At 36.2% G+C, this 16,883-nt stretch overlaps 1 protein-coding gene across 1 annotated transcript; it reads left to right on the top strand.

Annotated features, from left to right (window-relative positions):
• The first annotated feature begins 7,521 nt into the window (after positions 1 to 7,521).
• LOC107865580 (putative disease resistance protein RGA3) lies at positions 7,522 to 9,230 on the top strand. Its single transcript, XM_047408129.1, has 4 exons — positions 7,522 to 7,988; positions 8,187 to 8,373; positions 8,472 to 8,834; positions 8,886 to 9,230. The coding sequence occupies exons 1-4, from the start codon at positions 7,522 to 7,524 to the stop codon at positions 9,228 to 9,230; spliced, it is 1,362 nt and encodes a 453-aa protein (XP_047264085.1).
• Positions 9,231 to 16,883: the final 7,653 nt, after the last annotated feature.

The raw sequence follows: 16,883 nt of genomic DNA on the forward strand, positions 1-16,883 counted from the left end.
ATAAGTGTTATTACCTATTACTAATCAGTTTTAAATGCTCATTCTCCTCTGTATTCTAGAGAAATAAGTTAAGAGTTTCTTTCAAAACTCATACTGCCAAAGCTTAGATTCAAAATGTCTCAAATTTTGTTCATCTAAAAGATATGTAGAACTATCTTAACACTCATGGACGTAATTTTAATGTTTTAACAAGCTTTAAAGTGTATGTATAATGAATTTTGAAATTATTTGAAGAGCATGCATCATAAATCCCTTTTAATTGAAATTATGTATTTTCTATAGGGTATTTCCATAAACTTGAGTTATATGCATGTTATATGCATTATGAGCTTCGAGAATGAATTTGAGAGCATGATTTATGAAATTTCCTCTCTCATGATGAAATTCATTGTCTTTACTTGTTATTGATTGTTCGAAAGAATGATTAAAAATTTGAGTTAAATGCTTTACTATCATGTATGAATTGACATTGTTTTATGATCCAATGAGAGGGTATTTTTTCGTTTTATAAATGCCTTTGTGTTAAATGGAAGAATTGCATGTGATTGATGAAAGAGATGACCACCCTTTGTTAAAGTCTTGGAAGGACAATGTTTTTGCTTAAGTTTTCATATGCTTTTGAAATAAGTACTCTCATGTAATATCAAAATCTTTTGGTGGTCATTTACATGTTTTTGAATGAGAAAGGCTATGGACATGATATGGTACGGCTTACAAGTCTAGATATGATGATACCTATTATGAAACACCCTTAGCATGAAAGAAAAGAATGTTATAAGCATGAAACATGATTTTAAAAGGCTAAAATTGGGTCAAAGAGGGCTAGATGAAAAACCGAGAAGGCACGAGTTCAGATAACTCGTAGCCCAAAATCGTATTTTGCCAACACGAATTTTTATGAAGGTTGTCCCCAAAAAGGAGAACGACTATGATATGCTATCCCAAAAGGGGGATAATTACTGTATACCATCATCTGATACGCAAAACTCTGATCCTTGTGGCAAAATGGGATTGGAGGCTTGACCGCCGAGTTAAGGGCAGACCCGTATAGCCCGTGGGTGACGAGGTTGGGACGTCATCTATTCCAAAAGTAAAACAAAGAGTTTGTTTACATTTACAAGATTAATCATGATTTCCATTTTTAATTATGCTCATGTGTTCTGAACTCTATTATGTTAAGTTGCTTTCAAAAATGCTCTTGACTATGTCATATAAAATAAATGTTATATTTTTGGTTAGTTCTGCATACCAATACTTTCCAAGTATTGACCCCTTTAATACAGGTTCTAAAGCACAGTCCCATGGTCCATCACATCAGTAGAACATTTGGATACGACACAGTTGATAAGCCATCCGTCTTTTGGAAAACATATATTCATATGTTGACTTCTTTCAGTTATGGTCCTGTCGGGGGCCTTGTCTTGGCCTAAACAATTAGTATTCAGTAGAGGCTTTGTACACGAGATTTGAGTATTATATTGTCATAATATTATTGGCATATTTTGATCATAAGATCAACTTGAATTTGATTATATCTTCAGCACTTTGATTTATGTATGAATTATGTTTATGATACTATACTAAGGAGTCTCTCGGGCCTTCGTTGTTTCGCATGCCCATCGCGGCCAGAGCCTCGACTTGGATCGTGACATGTATGGTGCTTAATTGGGGTGAAAGAATGTTCGAAAAGTTAAAGAGGGAAATAAAATTATCTGGATAACTTCAAGGGGTAGTTTATGTATTTTTGAAGGAGTCATAAACAAGAAAAGGATATCTCAGCAATGGGAATATAGAAGATTCTTATAGATTGAAAAGAGATGACATCAAGACTTGAAGGTCAACATTAACTAAGTCTAATAAAACTCCCATCTTTTCCATGTATAGTATTGTGGGAGCTGAATGTAGGAGAAGAACGATAAATACTTACTCGCATACAAGTCTGATTAAATAAGTTTCTACTGAAAAGTATACTAAGCTACCTTTTGTCATAGAAGCAATGACGGAATCAAATCAGTTCATGAAACACAACTCAATAATAACCAAGGAAGTTGTTGTAATATTGAACTCACTAGTTGGAATTACAAGGAAATAGTCATTGAACTGATATTGAAAACAGAAAAGAAAAGAGGACAAGATACAGAGGAAGATAGGGGATGAGAAGATAGAAAACTCCACACAAAAATAGCCTGCCTTTGCTACTTAAGACAAAATCACACTCATTACACACTGCCTTGCACCAACTTGCTCTTCATATTTTACTGGACCCCACAATGAAATCAGTGAATCTTTTAGAGGGAGTAATATGATAAATACTTGATAATACAAGAAAAGGCACAAAACATACACCAAAACAGTCCACAAGTTCAAAGAACAGAGGACCCCTTTGATAACCACTCCCGGATTCAACAAATACAACAAGAATACAAGATAAAAATGGTGTATTTCACACCAAAACAGTCAACAACACAATAATAATGTGAAGAACAAGATGAAAAATAATAACACAAGTTTTAGATTCAATAAAAGACCCAAAAAAGTCCACTACACAAGATAACAACAACAAAAGTAAGGATAAAAAGTGAGACATATATTATTACGAGGTCTAAGAACTAGGGTGTGTATTAAAAACCTAAACCCTTAGAAACATGTAATAATAACACCTACACCCTTCTTGGAAATAAGAGGAACCTCAATCTCCCAAGCACCCAACGTTCCAAGCCAAGAACAAACAACACAAGTGATTCCACACATGGTGTTCACCTAATTTCGGGTTTTCCTCTTAGAGAAGAGAGGACTTGTGTTAAAAAGTGTTACACACTCTCAAAATATCATCAATAACTAATGAATGAAACCCTAAAAGGTTCTATTTATAGCCATTACAAAAATAGAAGCTAAAATGTCCAAAATGCCCCTCTAGAGATAGGTGCCCTTCAAGTGTAATGTAGGGGTTGTCTTGTTGTGTTACAAGGCTTCTCTTTACAATTCAAGTGTGAGGTTAGGGTCGGGTTGATGTGTTTTAAGTCATTCGCTTGCACACTCCAAGTCTCGGGTTTATTACACTCTCACATACGTCCATCTTTATGGTCGTACTTACATCATCCTCCCATTCTTGAAAAGGATTCGACCTCGAATCCATGCCTTGCACAATCAAGAGAAGAAAAACAAGCACACATCCTCATTACATGAGGGTTAGGGTTAGAAAAATACACATATCAACATGCCATGCCAAGGTGGAACAAACTTGAAGTATAGCCACGGGTCCTTTGTTTTATGCATGAAAAGATTAGTACAAATGTTACAAAGGAAGTAGCTCGGAGAAGCATCAAGAGAAAAGGAAAATAGTCCAAGAGTAATCTTTTCCGACCCTAAGATAGTACCGGGATTAAATGGGTTGAGTAACCAAGGACTTAGGTCTCAACCACTCTCACTTTCCCCTAAGGTGTCATTCTCAAAATTAGGCATACCCTCTATATCCCTATGGAAGATATCATGAGCGCAAAGAGGGTAGATAAAGGTGTCACACAAGTCAACTTCAACCATGGTGTCATTATGCAAGTACTTACTAATTTCAGGTTCATCGTCATTAGTATGCTCAACATAGCAAACACACGAAGAAGAAGTAGATGGCATTTCTAGGCATGCAACACTTTCCCTTTCAAAAGAGTAATCCCCACATAGATATAAATCACCATGAGAAACAAAGAGATCACAAACAAAAACATTTGAACATGAACAATCACATTTTGGGTTTCCTAAACATTCAAGCAATTCAAGCTCATCTTCACCCGATTGACTATTTCTTTCCAAGACTTCACATTCTCTACCCTTAAGAGTACTCTCATCTTCCAAGAAGAAATTTTCATATTAAGGAGGAATGTTCTCACACCATAGTGGGTTGGCATATAGGCTATAACCTTCGAGGAAAGCTATGCCGTCAACATCACTTGCGCCACTAGGTTCATTAGGAGAGATTAAACTATCTTCAAATAAGACATTGTACCTAAAGAGAGAAGGTTCTATCACACGGATAGATTTGGGACAAGCAAGCTCACTCTCTATAAGTTCATTATCAAGTTTCAAAGATGTTCTAATCTCTTCTCTAAGAGTTAAAGCCGTAACTACACCCTTTTGGCCATTAGTAGCCACATCACGATATTCTAAGTTCATAGGAGTGTAGGGAATAGTGTTTTTACCTTGTAGCTCACATGAGCTACGACTGTCATCTTGACATATGTTAGGGAAGCCCACGTTCTCCTTTTAACCTACCATACGATCCAACCTTTCATTTTCCATTGCCAAGTATCGGGAAATAGTGTCAAAGTGGGCCAAAATGACACTTGTAACTTCATTTTCCAAGGTTGGGGAGGTTGAAGTTGTGGGTTCCATTGCAATTATACCGGATGTTGAAGCCATGGGTTCCATTGCAATTATACCTAAGAAAATAAAGTAAACTTACAAAACAAAAACAAAATAATTAGTTCACAAACTCCTCACCACACTCTCTCTCACGCCTTGATCATCCCACACTTGGTTTCACAAGTGTTGAAAGTCGGCTTGTACTTTGTGAGTAATTGAGGGATGCGTCCACCTTGGTCCAAAATAAATTTTCGTTTGAGTTGACTCAAAGAAAATTTATTTTGAACTTGAACCAACAACATAAAATGACTTTACAAAAGAGAAAAAGCACACAAGGAACGTAGACACGAACAACTGATTCAAGAACTAAGTTACAAGCTAGTAGGAGATTACTAGGTTGTCAATTAGTGTTCGAACCAACAAACGAAACTAGGAAACACTAAAATAAAACTAAGAAATCTGAAATTTGAGCTTAATTATGTTGCATGAATACTAAAATGTGATGATGTGGAAGCCACGTAATTGGTCATGGTCCCACATTATTTTTATTGTCCAATTTCAAGTTTTGATCAATGTTTTAGTTTGGACTTTGGTGGAATTTGTTTAAGGAGGGAAATTCAAACAAGTATTGAAGTCCTTTTCATTTGCAAGTATCAAGACTTTGACTTTACTTGTACTTCTCCTTAAAACATGGTCCTTGAATCATGAAAATTTGTTGGAAAGTGGTTGAGAAGTGATTGATAGGTCTTTAGTGGTTGTAGTGTCTTTCAAGACTAACAAATAATACACCTTTTTCCTTCAACTTTTTGGATTAATCATTAACTTTATTTTCAAAAATATATGAAGGTGGTGATGATCATCAAGAAAAACAACAACGTTCACCAAGAACAACAATAAAAATCTCATGAACAACCAACAACAATTCCAACAGCCAAATCCCAAATCCGTAACAACATTGTTTTCAACTCACCACCAAGACAACTACAACTCAATAAAATGTTCTTAAGCCACCAGTTAACAACAATATTATGTGTTCAAGCTTAGAACATCAAGGAGAAACCACACAGCCCAAAACAGTCCGCCACAACAATTGTTCAACTACAATCGGCCAAGTCTTTGTTCACAACAACACATCAAATCTCAAACTTAGATATGGACTCAAAGTGTTAGTGAAGAACAAAACTAACACTAGAAACACTTAATACAAACAAAAATCTTGGCCAAGATGCAACAAGAACACAATTCTCGGCTAAGAACATAACACGGGCAGATTGTACTTTTTCTGGAATTTTTAGTTTTAAACTTTTTTTTTCAACTCTAAAGCTTAAGATTGATCTTGTTAGAATAAAATCAAAGATGTCTATGATACCAAATAATACGATAAATACTTGAAAATACAAGAAAAGGCACAAAACATACACCAAAACAGTCCACAAGTTTAAAGAACAGAGGACCCCTTGATGACCACACTAGGATTCAACAAATACAACAAGAATACAGGGCAAAAATGGTGTATTTCACACCAAAACAGCCAACAACAAAACAATAACGTGAAGAACAAGATGAAAAATAATAAAAAAAGTTTCAGATTCAATAAAGGACCCAAAATAGTCCACTACACAAGATAACAACAACAAAAGTAAAGATAGAAAATAAGACATATATTATTACAAGGCCTAAGAACTAGGGTGTTTATTAAACACCTAAATCCTTAGAAACATGCAATAAGAATTCCTACACTCTTCGTGGACACAAGAGGGACCTCAATCTCCCAAGCACCCAACGTTCCAAGCCAAGAACAAACAACACAAGTGATTCCAAACTTGATGTTCACCTAATTTTGGGTTTGCCTCTTAGAGAAGAGAGGACTTGTGTTACAAAGTGTTACACACTCTCAAAATATCATCACTAATGAATGAAACCCTAAAAGGTTCTACTTATAGCCATTACAAAAATAGAAGGTAAAATGTCCAAAATGCCTCTCTAGAGATAGGTGCCCTTCAAGTGTAATGTAAGGGTTGTCTTGTTGTGTTCCAAGGCTCCTCTTTACAATTCAAGTGTGATATTAGGGTCGGGTTGGTGTGTTTTAAGTCATTCGCTTGCATACTCCAAGTCTCGGGTTCATTACTCTCTCACATACGTCCATCTTTGTGGTCGTACTTGTATCAGGGAGTTATCATGCACTTGCTCCTCCACTTTGGCTGCCAAGTTGTCCTCCACATCAGTATTTGTTCTCATAAAAGTTCAAGTATATAGGTTGTTCTTGGAGGGAGAAGCACCAAGTAATATTCTTTTTTCCACTTTATACCTAATAATTCCCGGAAAAGAATCTACGAAAAAAACTGGACAACCAAAGAATCAACCTCACAAAAAGTTTTTGCCAGCCGTTTAGCTCCGAAACTTCTCATTTGTACCACCTATAGAATCAAAGAAACTTAATATATTGTGCTTTGTGGTAGGCAACGGCAACATCTACATCCTGTAACCCCAAAAAAGAAGCCAAAAACTTGTTCATCTTGTTGATCATGGCTGAAATTCTGTTCGGTCTCGCTGCTGAAATCTTGAAAAGCTTGGGTTCTCTTGATATTGAAGAAATAGTATCTATTTACGGGCTAGACGATGAGCTAGACAAGCTTTCTGATATAGCTTCTTCCATCCAAGCCGTACTCATTGATGCAGAAGAGCAGCAGGGGAGTAGCAACCTGGTGAGGAACTGGATAAAAAGGTTTAAGAAAGTGTTTTTTGAAGCTGATGATCTCTTGGATGATGTTATCACTGAAGTTAAGCATCGAAAATTGTTTCATAAGGTAGGCATCTTCTTCTAGAAATCAAATCCTATAATTTATAATTGTAAGATAAGTCATCATCTCAAGGCCATTCGCCGAGACCTAGACATGATTGCAAAAGATAAGGCCACCTTAAACCTAGTTGAAAGGAGGCAACCTTTGCTTCTGGAACCTTATTCAGTCCAATTGAATTTGGATAGAGAAACTTATTCATTTGTGTGTGATGGAGAAGTGATTGGAAGGAGTGATGATAAAAAGAAAATTGCGGATTTTCTTTTGGATTCTAAGGTTGAAGAGAATGTTGTGGTTATATCAATTGTTGGTCTTGGGGGGCTAGGAAAGACCACTCTCACACAATTAATGTGTGTACAATGATAAAATGGTTAAGGAGAATTTTGAAAAAACATTGTGGGTTTGTGTTTCGGATGTATTTGAAATGAAAATGATTGCAGAAAAAATAGTCAAATCTGGGAGAGGGAAGAAGGATAATTACCTTCAACTAGATGCAGTGCAAAACGAGCTTAGGAAAATGCTTAATGGAAAGAAGTATTTGCTAGTGCTCGATGATGTGTGGAATGAAGATCCTTTGAAATGGTCGAGACTGAAGAATATGTTGATTGGTGTAGCCAAGGGAAGTAAGATTTTACTGACTACTCATTCAGATGTGGTGGTGGAAGTTTCAGGAAGTGTTCACCAACATAAATTAGGAGACCTTTCAGAGGAAAAAACATGGACATTGTTTGAAAAAATGGCATTTGGATGTAACAAAGAGAGCAAAAATTCAAATTTGGTGGAAATAGGAAAGGAAATTGTGAGAAAGTGTGGAGCCGTTCCTCTTGCAATAAGGTCTGTAGGAAGCCTACAACACCTCAAAAGAATGTAAGATGAGTGGATATATTTCAAAAACAAAGATTTGTCAAGTATCACACAAGGAGGAAATAATGTAATGGCTATTTTACGATTGAGCTATAATCACCTTCCTCAGAATTTAAAGATATACTTCGAATATTGTTCCCTCTATCCAAAGGATTTCAAAATTGTTAGATTTGATTTGATTACCATGTGGATTGCTCAAGGCTTTATTCAAGCAACTACTAACAACAGAGATAAAGTGGAGGACGTTTCAAATTCATATTTCGTGGATTTGTTAAGAAGGTCATTTTTTCAAAAAACTGAAGAACATGAATCGTTTATGCAATTTTACACAATGCATGATCTTATTCATGATCTCGTAAAAGAATTTGCAGATAGGACTTCTTCAGTATCACTAAAACTGAAGATACAGAAGTCGTACCAGAACAAACTCTCTATGCTTCTTGTTTGTTCCAGATTGATGGTTCATTGGCTTTTCCCAATTCATTCTTTAGGAAACATATGAAGTTGCGTTCATTTATTTTTCTAAATGATCATTCTTCAATCAATGTCCTTAGCAATTCTACTTTAGAGAGAATGATTTCAAGTTTTTCACGCTTGCAAGCTCTACATCTAGGTAATCTGGATATAGAGTTCCTGCCTCAATCTTTTGGTGGACTGAAGCATCTAAGATATCTCTCCGTTTCTTCTGAAAGCATTGTTACTTTACCAATTTCCATCACAAAATTGCATAATCTACAAGTTCTGAAGTTGGATGATTGCAGAGAACTCAAAAATTTGCCAAGAGATATTTGGAGATTGCTGAGCCTTCGACATTTGGTATGTTGAGAGTGTCGCTCATTAACCCGTATTCCACCAGGACTTTGGCAGTTGACAAATCTCATGCATTTAGATTTTGGTGGTTACTCATCCCTGGAAGATATGCCAGTTGGAATTGGTCAATTGACGTCTCTACGGACATTGACAAGTTTTATATTGGGCAAAGAACGTTGCATATCTGGTCAGGCAAGTGATAAGTTGAATGAACTAAAAGGCTTTATTGATCTCAGAATTAGCTTAAACATTAAATTCATGGGACTAGTTCGTGCAATTGCAGAAAGAACACTGATAGGTGTAGTGAAAAGGATGGAGCATCTTCGACGGCTGAGTGTAGAGTTTGAATATGGAAATAAGAAGGATGATGATACTGGTTCGACAGCTGAGTGTAGAGTTTGAATATGGAAATAAGGAGGAGGAGGATACTAGAGATGATATGATCATGCTGGAAGTCCTACAGCCTCACCAAAACATTGAAGGATTGGGAATAAGAAATTATAGAGGTTCAAGGTTTCCAAGTTGGTTGATGGTTGAGAATCTTGACCTTTTGTTGCCCAAGCTTGTTCATCTATATATAAAAGATTTCCATAAATGCCAAAAGCTTCCACCACTATGGACACTGCCTTCTCTCCACAGTCTTGGACTGCAGAATCTTGGCGGACTTGAAGTTTATGATGATAAATTCATGCAACCATCAAAGACTCCTACAGATGAATGCTACTACCTCTATTCCCTAAAACAAATTGAACTGCAAGGAATAACTGAGAAGATATTGACGCAAATTTTTTGCCCACCTCATCTGTAACACCCCGCATTCGGGCAAGAATGAAAACCATTATTTCTATGCGTAGACGATCAAAAAGCCATAAATCCTATGCAAATTTTCCATTTTAAGCAATTATTTAGTGTGGAAAATTAAATGAGCTTTTTGTCAATATAAGTTCACCCAAATCCGATACCCGGGAAAGAAGTTATAGCTAATTTAAGTCCTAGTCATAAAACTCCATTATTTTGGTACTTGGCGTGTCACGGAAGGATTCTATTTAACAATTGTCAAATTCCAGTATCCTAGCGCAATTGTGGCGCATCGTGCTGAAATTCTAGGTCCTAACCAGTGGGACAACGCGATGGCTCCGCATCACGGTGATCTTAAGAATCCCATTTGTCAATTTTTAGTGAGCCACCGCGATAGTGGCGCGTCATGGTGCCCCATAAAATCGGCTCCCAGTTATATTTTATTCTATCTCATTAAGGGTATATTGGGTATTTTTCACCCCCTTATCAGCTTAAACACGAAATTATACTCTCAAGTAGCCACATTATTCATATTTTCTTCAAAAAAATTCACAAGAACACTCTCTAGGGTTTCAAACTAAAATCCCAAATAACTTAAGATTCAACCGTTGGTTTTCCTTAATTCTTCAATATTCGGAATCCCCATTGCTAGGGCTTCAAGAAGCACCCATCAATCGTACATATAGAATCCCAAAAGCTATAGATCATTCAAAAGCTTCTAATTTGAGGTACGTGGGGTTTATCCTAAAAATACATGGGCTTTTTGAAAACACTCAATTATGATTTAAAGATTATCAGGCATGAATTTGTTTAAGGGGTTTGAAATTCATGATTTTATTATTCTTTATTCATGTTATTGATATTATTGTTTTGGCCTTTAGGTCTCATCCCCTTAAATTGATTTAAACTTATATGAATATATGATGTTGAAGATTTGATAGAGAGCATTATTATTGAAACCCCTCTCTTTGATGATTTAGAGTTGATGAACTTGTTGGGAATGATTTGAGATGCTTTTTTAATGTTTTGAAGGGGATCTTTTTAATATCTAAGTATTTAACATGATTTTGATGATGATGAGAGGGAGTTTCTTGATATGATTTCGTCCTTGACTAAAAAAGAAAGAATTGCATATGATTGGTATCTTTGACATGACCACCTTGTGTATTTGAAATGGTGAAAAAGAGAGTTTCTTGCATATGTTTACATGAGGTTTAAGAAAGAGTTTGTTGAAATGATTTATTGATATGGTGGTCCCAAATTTACATTTTGAAATAGAGATTATTATATGCTAATAATGGCTTAGAGATGTGACTTGCAAGTCAATGGTATGACGATACCATATAAATGTATACCATAACAGAGTTAGAGTTTTCAGAGTATGTTTTCAGAGAATGCCTGTTTTAAAGATTTAAAACTGGGCTTAAAGAGGGTTAGGTGGTTACCCGAAGAAGGTTTGAGTTCAAGTAACTCTTAACCTAAAATCGTGATTTGCCGATCTGGGTATATTATTTTATGCTGGCGATGGTTGTGTGGCGTAGCAGAGTCGAAGACTCCAACCCTTGTGGCACACTTGGCTTGGAGGCTTCCCCACTGAGTCAATGGCGGATTCCATATAGCCCGTGGAATTTCAGAGTTGTAGGTTATACCACCTAGCATAGAAGTAAAACAAAGAATGTCTCAGAGTTTATATGATTTTCTTTCAGAGTCTTTCAGAAATGCCCATGAGATTTCTTACTATATGGTATGTTTATGAACTGTTATAAATTGCTCTCATATATGTTGAATATAAATTATTATTTTGGATTTGCTCTGCGTACCAGTAAATCTGTATTGTCCCCCTACCTCCCAAGTTCGAAGGCTCAGTTTAAGGGTCTGGCTAATCAGTAGAGTATTTCCAAGAGAAGTGATCCGTGCAGTGGTGAGACTTCTTTGTTCCAGAAGGCTTGTTATTTCAAATTATGTTATTCCGTTGTTTTGGTCTACTGAGGCCTTGTCCCAGCTTTTCAGATAGTTATCCTTAGATCATGTAGTAGAGATTTTGCAGACTATTCAAGAAGTTATTTATTTGATTTTGGATTTCATTCCGTATGGTTAAACTGAATCCAGAGTATGACTATGTATCTATATTAGAATATTATTCCACATTTTATTTTATTATATGAATGTTGTGCATGATTACCAAATCAGATAGAGTAGGACGTCTGGGCCTTCATGGTTTGTGATGTTCGTTATGGACAGGCCCTAGTTTGGATCGTGAGAAACTTGGTATCAGAACCAGGTTCATGGTCCCAGGGTGTCTGCGAAATCACGTTGGGTAGAGTCTTATTTATGGGTATGTAGAGCACCACACTTATAAGCAGGAGGCTATAAGGAGTTTAGGAATGTATCTCTTTCTTCATGTTCTAGTTCATGCAGTAGAGTCAGAATGTTCCTCTTTCATACTCTAATTTGTGCTATGGTGTCGCCCATACGAAAGTAACAGTCATTCCAATTCTTTCCTTGTTCTGATGTTCTCGGTCATGTATCATTATTAGGGTGATTCAAGTACAGAAGTTTTGAGTCTAAATGACATGGTTCTTTCTGATTGAGCCATATAAGATTTTGAAATTATGCAAGGACTTTTGAAGAGTCCGTTAGTGCCTCAGAGTGTATTGATTCTAGTGTGAACTTTGATTCTAATGAAATTGTGCTTTTTAGCCTATGGTATTGAGTGTATTCAGTCCTTTTCAGAATTTATGTTACTGACGTCACGCTTAAGGGGGGATGATATGTAGCAGAATGTTGGAATTGTATTTCCACCCGACAAGTACTATAAGTTAAGTGTCGGTGTCTTGACCTATTGGTAACGATGTTGGACCAAGAAATTGGTGATGTAAAGTCACAAAGTTAGAAGTTAGAGTGAAAGTGACTTTTATATAAATTGATATTTTAGTTGAATAACCGAGGTTTGAGGATGATTTACCCCTTTTTAGTGATAAACTAATATGGTAGCAAGTAGCATGTGTGGATTGTATGGTAGTCTGTAGGGGAAGTGTTTGACTCAGATTTTTTATTTATACAGAGTAAGATATGTATTCTTAGATCATTATTATTGTGTGTCAAGTTTTTGTAATTCCCCGAATCTGGTACCCGTGACGCTACACGATGCTCATGACCTCGAAGGACCACAAGCTAACCCATGATTGATATCTGTAACTGAGCACTGAATAATAATAATAATAATAATAATAATAATTTCATAAATGCAGAAACATGAACTGAAAGGCCATAAGGTTCAATACTAGTACATATTGAAAATATGGTATATCAATACCAAAATAACTGGAATAACTGTCTAACATGCTATAGTCTGAAAGCCTCTAAACTGTCAGCAAAAGGAGTTGATGGGACACATCTCCAACTAACTCTGACTACTAAAATAAATTGAAAATTGAAATAGTAATATAATCATCATGTCCTCAAAGGATGAGGGCTTATAGCTGACTTTGACTGCTGAACCTGAATGCTATTGATGCTCTGGAGCTCGTACTTCTAAACCTATGGTATAAGACACCATAGCGCAAATGCATTAGTACTTTGAATGTACTGGTATACAAGTGAGGTAGGTTGAATGCAAATGGTTCATATGCATGAACAATACTAACTGACTGACTAACATAAATGTGAGAATACATGCACGACTACATTACTGTAACTGAGATAATGATAGGACTAAATACTGAGTTTTGACTACTGAGTTTACTGATATTGAAATTTGAGTCACTGATGAGTGAGAAATATAGATACTATATTAATGACTACTGAGGGACTGATACTATGTTACTGATATATGAATAATTGTGTCTAACAGTTCTGATTATCAAGAACTCCTCTTGTTGACTAAATCTGACAGTCCTAAAGCTGAGTACTAATAACATAAGTTCTGATAACTGACATAACTGATAACATGAGTGACTATATCTGACAATCCTGAATCAGATAGAACTAGCTGAGTTCTGTACTATATCTGAGTAACTGAATCTGAGATCAGTCCTATCTAGTAGGTGATCTCTAAATCTAGTGATACTAATACTAAATGACCATAGTTGAGATCAGCCCTGTCAAGTGGGTCATACCGAAGTTTATTTATAATGATAAGGATTGGCTGTACCTAACAGTCCTAAATCTATACTACTGAGTTGAATTAACTGTATCTGACAATCCTGATTTTGTAACTGAAATTATGGGATGTATTCATCTAACCGACATGCCCCATACTATGCTAAATAGGGTCCAACCTATAACCCTAGTTGGAAGGGTGTTAGTACCGCACCACTGGTAAAGACAATTGTTGTGGTGTCAGTCCTAATCTAGCGGGTGACTTCTGGGATTAGTCCTATAATTTAAATATGTTAACGGGTGATCCCTAAGTATGTCAATAATATCTAATGGGTTTTATCTCGTACCTACACTAGCTACATAGTTCTAGAACTTAGGGATTGCTTCTAGGGATCTCATTCCTATCTAGCGGGTGAGTCCATATTCTTAGTCTCGCTCGGTGCTGAATCCTACTCCCATCTGAAAGACTCTAAACTGATTAACTGAACTGAACTGATACTAGTGGTATTGTCTAGCAGAGCTAAACTGAATTTACTAAGTTTCGTTGACTGGCAGAATGTACTGAGTTCTGAGGACTGACTGAGAGTATTGTAGTTACTGAGATTGACTAGGAATACTAAGGTTACTGAGATTACTGAGTACTGATATCACTGAGATTACTGAACTACTGAGATTACTAAGATTTTTGGGTTTTCTGAGTCACATGACTGACTGAGTTCTATGGATTATGGCTTGACTGAAAGTATCGTGAAAGCATGACATGGCTCTAGGCACACAACTAATATTTCAAGTAAAAGTACCCACATGACTCGATGGAAAGAAACTGACATAGCATGACTTACCTGAACACATCACTAATATCATAATCCATAATTCATATACTGAAGCACTTCATCAAACATATGATATGCATAAACTTGTACATAATTGGGGATTTCATGATATCAAACTAGTTGGGCACTTTTCCTTTATATAGGCATTTAATCAAACACGTGGTAGGCATGGTACATATAAACATCATTATACAATAATTAAACTCTAATTTCATCATCCTAGGTTTTAATCATAGGTTCACATGAATATACATCTATACAAATCAATTCCACATAACATTGATCACCCAGCATGGATTTGAATTCATTTGATCATTCTCAACATAAACAAAACAAACCCAACATAAAATTTATAAAGAAATTCATACACTTGAACTGAGAAAAGAGATTCTTGGGCGTCATGGATGAAATAAGTCCATGAATGAACACTATGCATACCTCAAAATCTTGAATCTTGAAGAAGGTTAACTTTTCTTGAAGGTTCTTGAATGGTGACGCTTTGATTCTTGAATTTTCTTGGAGAAGGGTTTGAATCTTGTTCTTGGGTTTTGATCTTGAAATAAACCCTAATTTTGATATTACGGATGAATGAGGAGTTATGTGCTTTGATTTGACATGATTAGGTGTTAAATAGGGTGGAAAAAGACCCAAAAATCCCTTCAAAATGGCATTTCAGCGTTGTTTCAGACAAAACTGACGGTCTGAGTGACGGACCGCCACTCTGGTGACTAACTGTCACTCCAGCCATCATTTTTGGGCCAAAAAATGGCCTTACTGCTTCATTTATGACGGCCAAAGCTATGGTCTATAGCTGACTTGACGGTCCGTCTACTTGTCCATCACTCTGGACAGCTCGTACAGCTCTCAGTAAAACGGTTAGAACTTCTTACTCCGATATCAGATTTTGGAAAAATTGATATCATTGGAAATATAATTCAATTATATATTTTTTGGTGGTTCATGAGATCAAAAATTCTTTGTAGAATGGGAGATATGCTCATTTGAAGTTGACTATGGGAATGTCCTTCTCAAGAATTCAATCGGTAAGAGATGTTATGATTCGCCTAATTGTTAGGACATATTTGAGGACTTAATATACGTTTAAATTGATCATAAAACTACCAAATCACTATAATTTATTTCTCATGATCTTGAAGCATGGTTCTATTATCGGTTAGGATTCTTGGGGTATTACAATATCTCCCCCTTCAGAATATTCATCCTCGAATGAGACTGATAGATAGATAGGAAGAACATAAAATGACGTACATAAAGAACATCAATAACTGAAACATGATCTCATAGATGACATGACTGATAACTGAACATATCATACTGAACATGCATATCTGATGCATGACTGATAAGTTGAATTCGTGCATATCTGATGCATGGATAATTGACTCATGAATGCATGAATAAATGTCTTAATGAACTGAATTTCTCACAATGAGAATGTATGTCTGAGGCATGATTACATGACTGAGCTGACACATGAATGCATGATTGAACATGCAATGGTAATTAACACTAAGGTTGTAGTGGGAATCTGATATCAAGTTTATAATGGTAGTTTAAGCATAGAGTAGAGTAAGTTCTAAGAAAACCCATTTCTTAACTGAGAATACGGATGAAACCATGATCAGGATAAGAGTATGCGTGAATGGGAACATGAGAACATGACTGGGACTGAAACATGACATAAACTGAATTTCGTGAACTGAACTAAGTCTCTAAATACTTGGCCCATAGCTGAGGTTGGGACTTTTGTGGGTCAACTTACAATTACCCTCTATTCTAAACTGGATTCTTTATTCGAAGAGAAACTGAATTTAATACATGAGAGCATTGAGGAATTATGGGATATCTCTCCCTTGGGACACTATGTCCCTCTAAGAATGCTTACGTTACTGAGATATTGGGGCGATGCACAGGGCATCAACAAACTGATTCATGACTGCATAATTCATGATGAAAATCTTAAGCTAAAATGAGAGAAAGAGATCTAACAATGCACATCATAAGTATGAAGGGCCTACAACATACCCAATTCTATGCTGGGGGAACTTCCTTGATCATGGAGAGTCTGAAGAGCATAAAACCTATTTTGACGCTGACCACTAGCGGTACTGGAAATGATGCCCTACTGGCGTAAATCTTTTCCATTCTATGCCCTTACTCTACATTCTCGCAGCCTGTGGCCTAGATTACAATATCCATAACATACCTCGCTGCCTACTCTACACACACCTAGGTAATTCCTATTACACTCTTCACAAAGCGGATAGGTAAGACTTCTGTTCTCACTACCCTACCCTGGGCC

This window comes from Capsicum annuum, chromosome 3, assembly GCF_002878395.1.
Source record: "Capsicum annuum cultivar UCD-10X-F1 chromosome 3, UCD10Xv1.1, whole genome shotgun sequence".
Taxonomy (NCBI): domain Eukaryota; kingdom Viridiplantae; phylum Streptophyta; class Magnoliopsida; order Solanales; family Solanaceae; genus Capsicum; species Capsicum annuum.

What these genes read in the sequence shown, in the direction of transcription:
- LOC107865580 (XM_047408129.1), top strand. Translation starts at nt 7,522, where the DNA reads ATGGTTAAGGAGAATTTTGAAAAAACATTGTGGGTTTGTGTTTCGGAT. An exon ending in ATGATCTTATTCATGATCTC is followed by an intron (nt 8,374 to 8,471) that starts GTAAAAGAATTT and finishes TGTTTGTTCCAG; the next exon opens with ATTGATGGTTCATTGGCTTT. An exon ending in TGCTGAGCCTTCGACATTTG is followed by an intron (nt 8,835 to 8,885) that starts GTATGTTGAGAG and finishes GGACTTTGGCAG; the next exon opens with TTGACAAATCTCATGCATTT.